At 41.4% G+C, this 13,875-nt stretch overlaps 1 protein-coding gene across 10 annotated transcripts in view; it reads right to left on the minus strand.

Moving 5' to 3' along the window:
- Positions 1-134: 134 nt before the first annotated feature.
- Positions 135-13,875, minus strand: part of ALG8 (ALG8 alpha-1,3-glucosyltransferase) — a 38,452-nt gene continuing 24,711 nt past the window's right edge. For 3 of the 10 annotated variants that reach the window (XM_009246868.3, XM_009246869.4, XM_063727929.1), the window contains exons 6-13: positions 13,728-13,854; positions 13,348-13,451; positions 12,111-12,231; positions 8,912-9,051; positions 6,277-6,416; positions 3,564-3,661; positions 3,184-3,256; positions 149-398 (exon numbers count right to left, since the gene is read on the minus strand). In XM_009246868.3, coding sequence (XP_009245143.1) covers positions 167-398; positions 3,184-3,256; positions 3,564-3,661; positions 6,277-6,416; positions 8,912-9,051; positions 12,111-12,231; positions 13,348-13,451; positions 13,728-13,854 — 1,035 coding nt within the window. In that variant the 3' untranslated portion in view covers positions 149-166. 10 annotated transcript variants of the gene reach the window in all.

Here is a 13,875-nt window from a genome sequence, read left to right on the forward strand (position 1 = left end):
CATGGTGACAATCCGGTTGCTAGGCTGGGCAAGACCAAGTGTGGAAGAATGGTGCTCTAAACAGTTCTACTGAAACAAATGGCTGATGCCACTGGCAACTTTCTTCAAGTTCTGGTTAATTTCCCATGAAATAATTGCTTGGCACACATCTAAGCAGTTCCTTTATTCATTGTTTCTTTGTCTTGCCAATAGGAGGGTCAATCAATACTGAAACATACAGTTTGAACCAAGCATATGTGATGCCTACTGCACAATACACTGAGGTTAGTAACAAAGGGATGAAGGGGTACTTCACCTTCCAGGAGGTGAAAGGGAACACAAATTCACAGCAGACTTCCAGAGGCCCCAGGCCAAGCAGGTAGAAAGTTTCCATCCAATTAAAAAGAGGTTTTTCTTTTCTGAAGGAAAAAAGAGAGAAAAGTCTGATTTTAGATGAGTCATCATGGTTTAGCAAACATTTCCTAGCTAAAGCTTCCCCCTCTGCACTGTCTTGCTGTCAATTATTACAGCCAAGGCCAGAGTCAAGAGTATATTAAATTTCACATTTAGGGCCAAGTGCAGAGGCTCATGCCAGTAATCCCAGCACTTTGGGAGGCCAAGGCAGGTGGATCACCTGAGGTCAGGAGTTCTAGACGAACCTGGCCAACATGGAGGAACCCCATCTCTACTAAAAATGCAAAAATTAGCCCACCAGGGTGGCACAGGCCTGTAATTCCAGCTACTTGGGAGGCTGAGGCAGGAGAACTGCTTTAACTGGGTTGCAGTGAGTTGATATGGCACCACCGCACTCTAGCCTGGGCGACACAGTGAGACTCCGTCTCAAAAAATAAATAAAAAATAAGTTTCACATTTAGAAAAAATGATAATTATATACATTATATTATCCCAACAATCCAAATTTACTCCGTCATCAAACTATGCTGTTATTTAGCTCAAGCTGCTCAGAGAGAATTAGTTCTACATTTGAAAGAGGTAAAGGGGTTGGGTGCTGTAACATTGGAATAAGAACATGAGAAACAATATAGAATTGAAGATTTAAAAAAAATTTTCTTTTTGAGATGGAGCCTTCCTCTGTCACCCAGGCCAGAGTGCAGTGGTGCAATCTCAGCTCAATGCAACCTCCACCTCCTGGGTTCAAGCGATTCTCTTGCCTCAGCCTCCCAAGTAGCTGGGATTACAGACGCCTGCCACCATGCCCAGCTAATTTTTGTATTTTTGGTAGAGACAAGGTTTCACTAGATTTTTAAAATATTTTTTATTTTGGTAAAATATATATAACATGAAATTTGCTATTTGTTTAACCATTTTTAAGTATACAGTTTGATGGTATTAAGTAGATCAATAATGTGCGCCCATCGCCACTATCCACCTTCAAAATATTTTCATGACCCCAAACAGAAACTCTGGAACCATTAACAATAACTCCCCATCCCCCTGTTCCCTCAACCTCTAATCTACTTTCTGTCTCTATAAGTTTGTTTATTCTAGAATTTCGTATCAGTGGAATGATATATTTGTTCTATTGTGTCTGGTTTCATTCACTTAGCATGTCTTCAAGATTCATTCACGTAGCATGTATTGGAACTTCATTCCTTTCTCTGGCTGAATAATCCACTATATGTGTATATCACACTTTATCACGTATTTGTTGATGGACATTGGGTTGTTTCTATCTTTTAGCTAGTATGAATAATGCTACAATGAATACTGATGTACAAGTATCTGTTGAGTCCCTGTTTCCATTCTTTTGGGTATAGGAGTGGAATTGCTGGGTCACATGGCTATAACTGCATTTTAACATAGTTAATTATATAAGTTTTTATGGACACAGTTATGAACCATAAGCAAGCTTTAAAAAATTACAGTTGGCCGGGCATGGTGGCTCACGCCTGTAATGCCAGCACTTTGGGAGGCCAAGGCGGGTGGATCACCTGAGGTCAAGAGTTCGAGACCAGCCTGACCAACGTGGAGAAATCCATCTCTACTAAAAATACAAAATTAGCTGGGCGTGGTGGCGCATGCTTGTAATCCCAGCTGCTAGGGAGGCTGAGGCAGGAGAATTGCTTGAACCTGAGAGGTGGAGGTTTCAGTCAGCTGAGATCATGCCATTGCACTCCAGCCTGGGCAACAAGGGTGAAACTCCGTCTCAAAAAAAAAAAAAAAAAATTATAGTTAACATTACATACAGTTTAGAAGAGAAAACGTTTCCACCTATAATTCTGTAGTAAAAATTTGTACATAGTCGGGTGCGGTGGCTCCACGCCTGTAATCCCAGCACTTTGGGAGGCTGAGGTGGGTGGATCACCTGAGGTTGGGAGTTCAAGACCAGCCTGACCAACATAGAGAAACCCCGTCTCTACTAAAAATACAAAATTAGCCGGGCACAGCAGCTCACGCCTGTACTCCCAGCACTTTGGGAGGCCAAGGTGGGCGGATCACCTGACGTCAGGAGCTCGAGAGAAGCCTGGCCAACAGGGTGAAACCCCATCTCTACTAAAAATATAAAAAATTAGCCAGGTGTGGTGGTGGTGCATGCCTATAATCTCAGCTACTCAGGAGGCTGAGGCTGGAGAATCGCTTGAACCCAGGAGGCGGAAGTTGCAGTGAGTGGAGATCGTGCCACTGCACTCCAGCCTGGGAGACAAGCACGAGACTCCGTCTCCAAAAAAATAAAAAAAATTAGCTGGGCATGGTGGCGCATGCCTGTAATCCCAGTAACTCGGGAGGCTGAGGCAGGAGAATAGCTTGAACGCGGTAGGCGGAGGGTGTGGTGAGCCGAGATCACGCCATTGCCCCTCCAGCCTGGGCAACAAGAGCAAAACTCCGTCTCAAAAAAACAAACAAAAAAAATTTGTGCACAGTATCTTTTAGTTTTTTCCATATGTATCTGTATTTAATAGTTTTATTCATAAAGCATATTTTACATTCAGTTTTTGAGTTTTCATATAGGATTTTAATTTAAGTAGTCCTCCTCAAATACTCCCCCAAACTAAAGACACAAACTATGTTGTCTCGCCTGAGTGATGGGATTGAGTGATTTCTCCCTCTATTTACCAATTTTTTTTGTAATGTTGTCATATTACTGTTATAACTTAAAAATCAAATTTAAAAAGCTTATTTGACCATTTAGGTGTAAACATTTCACAAGAGTAAGTATAATTTTAAACTTTTTTTTTTGATTACCTGAATAAAGTCTTCAGTGACGAAATACTATATATGGTGAATAATAACATGAGTAAGATTTTAATGGGAAGTTCTGTTAAAAGAATAGAAAAAAAAAGATAATTTAGCTGATGACAGAAAGACTTATGATGCTGAAAGTAATATAAGCACACTGACACAGCTATATAGTACTAATAATACTTTTTAAGTTTAATTTTACATTTTTGCGACATCTAGAGATGCTGAGAATTACAGGAAACTGGAGGTTTTATTTAAGAGGATGAATGATCTCTCTCCTTCCAAGAGATTTTAGGGTTGTTTAAATTAGATGTATTAATCTCTAGGCCTCAATGAAAAGGGTGTGATAGTCAAATATACCGTTCTCAGAAGAAGCTGTTTACCTGGTGCAGTGAAGAGCAGAGGAAAGAGGGAATAATGTCCTGTTGTGGTCAGAATCAGAAAAATTGAAGCGTCTCCTGCTTTTCCCACAGACAAAAGGCTAAAAATAAAAATAATTTCTTAAAACAACAACTGATATTACACTTGCAAATAGCTTAAATAAACTGCATCTCTTATTACATTAGAACTGGCTGAGGCATAAAAGAACATGCTGATTTTGCCACAAGTTCAATTTAGTTGAGAATATTAATTTTTTAGTAGGAAACTTTAAGCAATCAATAGCATATATCAAACTGAATCAGGGGTATCATAAAAGAATCTTGTTTCTGGCCGGGCACAGTGGCTCATGCCTTTAATTCCAGCACTTTGGGAGGCCAAGGTGGGAGGATCACCTGAGGTCAGGAGTTCAAGACCAGCCTGGCCAACATGGTGAAACCCTGTCTCTGCTAAAAATACAAAAATTAGCCGGGCATGGTGGCGGGTGCTTGTAATCCCAGCTACTCAGGAGGCTGAGGCAGGAGAATCGCTTGAACCTGGGAGGCAGAGGTTGCAGTGAGCCGAGATCACGCCACTGCATCCAGCCTGGGCAACAGAGCGAGACTCTGTCTCAAAAAACAAAAAAAAAAAGAATCTTGCTTCCCTGAGTAATCGCACCTTCTCCAAAGACAGGAATGTTGTGGGAATGGGAGCTGCCTAGTGGTGGCAGTCAGGGAAACAGGACTTGGAGTTTCATTTCCAACCTTATAGCTCATCTCTTAGACAATGCCCTTCACCTGCTGGTGTTTGGTGTGAATTTAGACTAAAGACATTAAAAGTTTTTGCTTTACTTTTTAATTTGGAAACTCCAAGCTGCTAAATGAACCCAGACAAGCCATATACTGGCCTGACAAATTTGCTTAATATATGTTCAGAGCTTAAAAGATTTCTCAAGATTTAAGAAAAATATCAAGAAAAAGGCTATTATTACCACTTATCTATCTATTGGGTTTCAACTATGCCTAAATTGGACACTTACATTTAAAATGGTTTTTTTAGCATGGCATAGTGAAAAGATCATAGATTCAACATCATAAGATTCAGGTCCTAACTCTAATTCTTGCGACCTGTATGACTTTGGACGAGTCACAAACATTTTCAGCCCTAGATTCTTCAGATGTTAAGACAGGGAATAAGCCTGTTTTGTTGGCTCACATCTGCAATCCCAGCACTTTGGGAGGCTGAGGTAGGAAGATGGCTTGTGCCCAGTAGTTTGAGACCAGCCTAGGCAACATGGCAAGACCCTGTCTCTACCAAAAAGGAAAAAAAAAAAGAAAGGAAAAAAAAGGGAATAATACCCATTTATTTTAACTATCTTTTTTTTTTCTTTTCTTTTTTTGAGACAGGGTCTCATTCTATTGCCCCAGGCTGGAGTGCAGTGGCGCCATCTTGGCTCACTGCAACCTTCACCTCCCAGGTTCAAAGGATCTTCATGCCTCAGCCTCTCAAGTAGCTGGGATTAGAGGCATGCACCACCATGCCTGGCTAATTTTTGTATTTTTAGTAGAGATGGGGTTTTGCTATGTTGGCCAGGCTGATCTCAAACTCCTGGCATCAAGTGAACCACTGCTTCAGCCTCCAAAAGTACTGGGATTGCAGATGTGAGCCACCATGCCTGGCCAATTATCTTAAAGATTATTGTGAGGTTCAAAAGAAAGAATGCAAAACAAAAACAGTTCTGGAAAATCTGAAATGTAGTACAGTATCAGGTATTATTCCAGAATAGACTAAATCTTTACTTTGACTAACAACACTTAACAAGGAACCATGGGACCTTATTTTTAGACGGGATGATGCCAAAGCCCAAGTTTTTTCTTTTTTTCATTTTTGAGACAGAGTCTCGCTCGGTCACCCAGAATGGAATGCAGTGGCGCGATCTTGGCTCACTGCAACCTCCTCCTCCCGGGTTCAAGCAATTCTTCTGCCTCAGCCTCCCGAGTAGCTGGGACTACAGGCATGTGCCACTATGCCCGGCTAATTTTTTGTATTTTTAGTAGAGATGGGGTTTCACCACGTTAGCCAGGATGGTGTCGATCTCCTGACCTCGTGATCTGCCCGCCTCAGCCTCCCTAAGCGCTGGGAGCCTAAGCCACCTCCCTAAGGCATGGTGGCTCATGCCTATAATCCCAGCACTTTGGGAGGCCAAGGCAGGCAGATCACTTGAGGTTAGGAGTTCAAGAACAGCCTGACCAACATAGTGAAACCCCATCTCTACTAAAAATACAAAAAAAATTAGCTGGGCGTGGTGGTACATACCTGTATTCCAGGTACTCTGGAGGCTGAGGCAGGAGAATCGCTTGACCCTGGGAGGCATAGGTTGCGGTGAGCTGAAATTGCTGGGATTACAGGCGTGAGCTACCGCGCCCGGCCAGCCCAGGTTTTTTCTATAACATACTGCCCCTCAATGATCAGATCTAAAAGCCAGCTTTCATGGTACTTAATCACTAAGTGCTTCTTTCCAAAAACGCAGAAACAGAAATAGTACATGCATTTTTGCATACCTTCATGGGTCCAAGAATCCCAAGTTAAGCATCCCTGTCCTGTCCTAGTGGACATCTGTTCCTATACATCTTTGTTTTTGCCTATCCTGGTGAACATGACAAGAAGGGACAGAGCAAATAGAAAATAGGATCATTGTGAAATATGCCGAAATGCTCACTGGCTGAGCTATCTGCTTACCTCATTGGGAGAATTGCTAGAAGTATGGCTTTTTCATGAACATGCCACCCAAACATAAAGGAGCTCAAGGCACAAAGAGTTAGACATCGGAGAAAGCCTCTGGGCCCTTGGGGTTTAAACCAAAGACAGAAAATAGAGGGCTAGAAACAATAGGCAAAGATAAACTTCAGTATCATTTGAAATAGACTTTACAGAAACAGAGTTCAGGTGAATACAATTTGCATCATCTCTGAAAGACAGCCGATCTTAGACAATTCTTCATGAAACCGAATCATTCATCACTTTGTGCAGTCTAACAAAAGTTAACATAAAAGCGAAAACTCAGAAAAAATTGGCATTTGATGTGTATATATATATATTTTTATATGTAAATAAATAAATATATTTTATATGTAAATATATACATATATATATTATTTTTGTCTTTTTTGAGACGGAGTCTCACTCTGTTGCCCAGGCTGGAGTGCAGTGGTGCGATCTCGGCTCACTGCAACCTCCACCTCCCAGGTTCAAGCGATTTTCCTGCCTCAGCCTCCCAAGTAGCTGGGATTACAGGTGCCTGCCACCACGCCCAGCTAATTTTTGTATTTTTAATAAAGACGGGGTTTCACCATGTTGGCCAGGCTGGTCTCGAAATCCTGACCTCGTGATCTGCCCGCCTTGGCCTCCCAAAGTGCTGGGATTACAGGTTTGAGCCACCGCGTCGAGCCTTGATATATATATTTAACTCATTAAAATTAATTCTACTGGCTGGGCATGGTGGCTTATGCCTATAATCCCAGCACTTTGGGAGGCCAAGGCAGGCAGATCACTTGAGGTTAGGAGTTCAAGAACAGCCTGACCAACATAGTGAAACCCCATCTCTACTAAAAATACAAAAAAAATTAGCTGGGCGTGGTGGTACACACCTGTATTCCAGGTACTCTGGAGGCTGAGGGAGGAGAATCGCTTGACCATGGGAGGCATAGGTTGCGGTGAGCTGAAATTGCGCTACCGCACTCCAGCCTAGGTGACAGAACAAGACTCTGTCTCAAAAAAAAAAAAAAAAAAAAAAAAATTGGCCAGGCGCAGTGACTCACGCCTGTAATCCCAGAACTTTGAGAGGCTGATGCGAGTTGATCACGAGGTCAGGAGTTTAAGACCAGCCTGGCCAAGATGGTGAAACCCCGTCTCTACTAAAAACTACAAAAAAGGCCGGGTGTGGTGGCTCAGGCCTATAATCCCAGCACTTTGGGAGGCCGAGGTGGGCGGGTCACGAGGTCAGGAGATCAAGACCATCCTGGCCAACATGGTGAAACCCTGTCTCTACTAAAATACAAAAAAAATTAGCCGGGCGTGGTGGTGCATGCCTGTAGTTCCAGCTACTCAGGAGGCTGAAGCAGGGGGATCGCTTGAACCCAGGAGGTGGGGGTTGCAGTGAGCTGAGATCGTACCACTACACTCCAGCCCGGCAACAGAGCAAGACTCCGTTTCAAAAAACAAAAACAAAAACAAAAACAAAAAAACTGCAAAACAATTAGCCGGGTGTGGTGGCAGGCGCCTGTAATCCCAGCTACTTGGGAGGCTGAGGCAGGAGAATCGCCACTGCACTCCAGCCTGGACGATGGAGTGAGACTGTCTCAAAAAAAAAAAAAAATTAATTATACTATCAAAATTAATAATTAAGTTCTGGGATGTACAGTCTAACAACTTATTACATCTTCATAATTAGTTTACTAATAGTTCATTTATTAATGAACCTAATAGGTCAAACTACAGAAGTCCATAGATGCTTTTGAGCCGATAAATTAGATTTACCACATTAATAAATACCTAGTTTTATTGGCTGGAAGGCCATAGAAACTATATGTACCGCATAAGGCTGAAATTTTAGGAAAAACGTTTTACCTCAATTAAAATATGTGAACAAACAGCCCAACAGAGCTTAATTATCTACATACCTGTACTGTCATGTAATTAAGTGGAATCAGGTGGTTGCTAGCAGGTTTGAAACATTCAGAAACCAAAATTAAAGATGAGTGTAATTATCAATAGGATTGAGTTGTTTATATTGAATTCTACTAAAATTATACCATGAAATTGAGGTCACTGCAATCACTAATGAAATTTTAGAAAATAAAGTTTCTAAAGTACTTAGAATGAGGCCTCTAAGAGCATCTTACTCATATTAGGCTCATCTTAGGCTCAAAAAGCCTTTGTCGACTCTCTCAATTCATTATCACCATCAAGACAAAACATCCACGCCGTCCAGATACACTTGGAATTTTGATGATTTAGCTAAGGATGAGAAAAACAAACCAAATCTGGATGTCCCTGCCACAAACATTTCCTTCTTTCTCCGCAGCATGATCCATGCCTCTTCCTCTCTGGGCTTTTCTTTTTCCCTTCCCCCAGGGTGAACAGATGGTCTAACAGCCACTGGCAAGAATCTCTCACAAAGGCTTTACCGGTAATCCTTCCTTATGGTATTCAAAGTTACTCTAAGAATTGCTAGGAAATGCTTCAATCTGCAGAAGGATTACAGGCATGAAATTTATCCTACAGTTGGAAGAGCTTGAAAGTTGAAATTTAATCAGCCAGACAAAAGAAAAGCAGAGAAAACTCAAGAAATGAGCACCATCTGTTGAGTTCTTACCAATATGGCAATCAGTGTGCAGATGAGGGTTGCCAAGGGAGTCACTGAGGGAAGGACTGTGTGTTGGAACTGCTGAACCAAACCACTTGTCATTGAGGCCTTGGGAATATTATTGGGATCAAGAAATTTCAATTTCAAACCTATTAAACAGACATTTTGTTTTGTTTTATTTTTATATTTATCAGCGAGATACCATATATTAACAATCAATTCCTTCAGGAATAAAAAGTAAGCTACTAAATCTTATTGCTGCTTAAAGGCTAAGATTTCATGAATTTAATCCTATACTATTCTACCCAAAATGCCTCTGGTCTTAAGATTATAATATATAAAGCAGCTCTTTGCATTGGAACAGGGAATTTGTGCAGCTTATAGGAAACTTGCTGGCAGGCAGCACAAATGGTAATCTGCTCTCACCTCTGAAAGCAAGCTTCTAGAACAGTCTGAGCATGTCATGAAGGAACTTTGAATCCTTCATCTCCTATAGGAGAAACCCTGTATTCCTAAATATAGTATCCAGTGTCTTCCATGATCTCGTCGCCGCTTCCCACCTGTTCAATCTCATCTCTACTTTGTTAAATGTGGCTTGGCCACAATGAAATAACTGTGGGTCTTCAATATACCACTCTCAACACCTGTGTCCCTCTGCTCAGGCAACTCCCTTTGCCAAATTAACTTCTAATTCAATCACCTGAGAAAATCAATAAGCAGAACTGATTTTCTTGTGAGCTCACTTTTTTTTTTTGAGATGGAGTCTTACTCTGTCGCCCAGAGACAGAGGCTGGAATGCAGTGGCGTGATCTCGGCTTACTGCAGCCTCTGCCTCCCAGGTTCCAGGTTCCAGTGATTCTCCTGCCTCAGCCTCCCCATTAACTGGGATTACAGGCATGCGCCACCATGCCTGGCTAATTTTTGTATTTTTAGTAGACACGGGGTGTCACCATGTTGGCCAGGCTGGTCTTGAACTCCTGACTTTAGGTGATCCGCCCATCTCAGCCTCCCAAAGTGCTAGGATTACAGGCCTGAGCCAACGTGCCCAGCTGAGTGAGCTCACTCTAACAGTGTTCACCACAAGGCACTGCACTTGTTTATGTGCTCATTTCCTCTACTATACTGTATTCCTTGAAGGCAGGAATGATGATGAGTTCATTTCTATCCCCAGTACATAGGAGCTCAATAAATACTTGGTTATTAAATAAATCAATTCAGAGAATGACAATACAAGCCCCAACAAGCTCTGGCTAATAGGACAGTCAGGGACAGTCTGAGCACCTATAGGGCCTGTCAAATGCCAGTGAAAATCAATACAATGTGAGAAAGATGTACCAAAATATTTTCTACTTACTAACCTCTTCCCCTTTCCCCTTTGGCCTGCTGATTCTCTCTTACAGCTAATAACTATCTCCCTAAAACAAAGTTGTCCAACTCTGACACTGACTTTCCATGTAAAACATCTTCAAAGAGACAAACATACAAGTGAGGGTACAGTACAGCTTCCTGACTCAGACAAGGCAACTGGCCCTTGTACCTCATACTATGCTGGCTGTTTAAAGCTTTTTTTGAAATATGAATGTTAGGAATTACTCTGTAAGAATGCCATGTACCTCAAGGCTAGATTCACAGTGAGCAACACGGTGACACAATGTATAAGTCATCACACAGGCAGTGTATGATTTCCTCCAAGTACTTCTCAAAAACAGTAACAGTGGCAACCATGCATGGAGCGTCTACCATGTGCCCAGGGCTCTGCACTTACTACTTTTAGCCCCCTGAGGTACAGAGATGGAGTAACCTGCCCAAAGTCACACAACTAATAGGTGGTAAAACTGAACTCAGGTTTGTCTGGCTCCAAAGTCTCTGCTACTGATAACCTAGTACTTTTTAAATTTTGCTTCTGTTCCTCACAACACACTGTATAGGTACAGGTAAAGTACTAGTATGCCTTTTGTATAGTGAGGAAAGTTAGACGAAAGGAAGCAAATGACTTGTCAATGCCACACATTACAATAGCAATTTACGCAGGTGAGCCTCCAAACCAAGTCATCAGACTCTAGATCTGGAGTCCACAGACTATAGCCCAACAGCCAAATGTAGCCTGTGCCCAGTTTTTGCACAGCACTGAAGTATGAATGGTTTTTACTTTTATAAGGTTTTAAACAAATGTGCATACACAAATACAGACACAGACACACATACACACACACACTGTGTGTGGCCTGCATAGCTTAAAATTATCTGGCCAGTTACAGAAAAAGTTTGCTGACCACCCTCTTGATCATGCCATTTTCCCACCAAGCTAGATTGTATTCACAAATGAGAGACTGTGTTATCTGGAGTGAGTTATTTTTAGTAGAACCATCTCAAAGCATAACTTATTTTTCATTACGACCCAATTTTAAAAACCATAGCCTGGGTTTTTCATTTCTTCTCATCTCATGTTAAAATGCAGGGTTATTTTCCTTATTGGTTTAATACTGAGAGTCACAACTTACATATTCTTCTTTCTTGTTTCTTATATGTTTAGGTTTAAAAGTGGGGTGGGCCAGGCATGGTGGCTGGTGCTGGTAATCCCAGCACTTTGGGAAGCCAAGGTGGGAGGATCATTTGAGACCAGAAGTTTGATCCCACTCTGGGCAACATAGTGAGACCCTCATCTCTAAAAAACAAAAATTTAAAAATCAGCCAGGTGTGGTGGTATGCACCTGTAGTCCCAGCAACTCAGGGGGCTGAGACAAGAGGATTGTTTGAGCCCAGGAATTTAAGGCTGCAGTGCGCTATGATCTTAACACCACTGCACTCCATCCTGGGTGACAGTGAGACCCTGTCTCTAAAAATAAGTAGGGGTTTGAATAGGAATGGTGAGAAGGGGGGAAGAAAAGCAGGGTTAACTGCTGCTGCCGAATAATTTTTTAATTACGGCAAAAATTACCTTTATAGAGTGTCTACATATTTTATTTTTTCCCCAGGAAAGGATCAATAACCTCATTACCACAAGGAGCTTTTATAAGGAAAACAGTTTGTTTATTGCACTAAAGCCTCAGTCCCAAGAACTGCTCCCCCTGTTCATCCTGAAAGCTGAAATGCAGGACTGGAGAACAAACAATTCAGCTACATTCAAAACACAAAGGTTTTTCCATTTCTCCATGTGCCTAGTCCTTTCAATATTCAGAGTCTGAGTAAAAAATGCTCGCTACCATACCGATGACAGACAGCACTTTGTCCAAAGCATTGTACAAAGCCCAGAAGTTTGGAGCCCAATATGCATGACAGAGGCCCCTCTTGAAAGGAAAGAGTCGGGAAAAGACTTGAGGCAGCTGATTCTGTTGAAAAGAGAAATGAAACTGATTAAACAGTCATCAATCTTTTTCAAATTCAAAAAGAGAACTAGGGAACTCTCTATGGTATAGTGTGTAGAAAGTTATGGGGTCTGGGTTCTAGTCTCTATTCCTTCAAGTAAGTGGTTATATGCTCACCACAATGTAAGTTCACAGAACCTTCTTTTGGTCTCACTTTGTCCACTGTCCAGTGGGACAATATACATAAAAATACTTTGAATACCAGTCCATACTATTATAATAATAGAAGAATTTACAAGCTACAAGCAGAACACAGACTGCAGCTTATCCATGTCTACTAGGGTGAAGGGGAGAGCTGGGAAACTACAAAAGATGTGATGCATTTCAGTTTTAGTAAGAATTAAAATTAATTAGTTGATTTCAGGGTGGGGAAGAAGAGGAAGAAAGAAAACATCTGAACATCTGTTAAATTCTATGCACTTTAGAATGTTTGCTGTCTGTGTAAGACTGCAAAATTATTGATTTTGTTACAAATACATTTTATCAAGTAGGTAAACTTACAACTACAGAATACACAAATAATGAAGATCAATTCTGTGTTTGTGTATGTGTAATGTACAGTTAAACATATACATGTATATATATACACATATTTGAATGTGCACAAAAATGTCTGAAAGAATACTACCTTATCGGGCCAAGAGCAGTAGGTCACGCCTTTAATCCCAGCACTTTGGAAGGCTGAGGCGGGTGGATCACCTGAGGTCAGGAGTTCGAGACCAGCCTGACCAACATGTTGAAACCCTGTCTCTACTAAAAATACAAAAATTAGCTGGGCTTGGTGGCATGTGCCTGTAATCCCAGCTACTCAGGAGGCTGAGACAGGAGAATCGCTTGAATCCAGGAGGTAGAGGTTGCAGTGAGCCGAGATCACGCCACTGCATTCCAGCCTGGGTGACAGAGAGAGACTCCATCTTAAAAAAATAAAAAAGGGAATACTGCCCTATCTTTGGGGAGTCACGTTGGGTAAGGAGTAAGAAAAAAGTAGCTTTTACTTATTTTACATATTCCTGGATTTATTATGTTTTCTAAACACCAACAAAGAACATGTATTAATTGAAAAAAAAAAAAAAGGCTTACCAAGGCCAGGAAAGGACCCAATGAAAGAGCAGAAACTAGGAAAACAACCAGTCCCAGGGAAATAAGACGAACAAAGCTGAAACTCTTCCATCGAATAGACCCATCTACAGAAAAGAAACATTATCAGTAACCAGGAAGATGGAAAGGAACATTAATCATAACCTATATCATGTGCTAAAACTAGAAGTATCCCACAATAGTACACCAATCTATTCATGATGTGGCAAGAGCAGAGAAAAGCGAGAATGGGTAAAGGGCTTACAGGATCAGCAGCTGAGATATCTGCTGTGCTTCATAAAACCTTCTTATCAAGCAAGCCACCAAGTCAACACAGTAAGGAAAAAATCGAAAATGTTTTTGCTATTATTACCAAAACTTGCCTGGTTTATTTGCAGTGAAACAGTAGGATCGCAGCAGATATACACCATAAGCTGGTGCTACATAGAGGTAGATATGCTTGAAATGTAGGAGAACAGCAAAGAGAAATGCTCCTTCCATATGCCTTTTCTAGGAGATTTAAAAGGGAAA

Source organism: Pongo abelii, chromosome 9, assembly GCF_028885655.2.
Source record: "Pongo abelii isolate AG06213 chromosome 9, NHGRI_mPonAbe1-v2.0_pri, whole genome shotgun sequence".
In the NCBI taxonomy this organism is placed as follows: Eukaryota; Metazoa; Chordata; class Mammalia; order Primates; family Hominidae; genus Pongo; species Pongo abelii.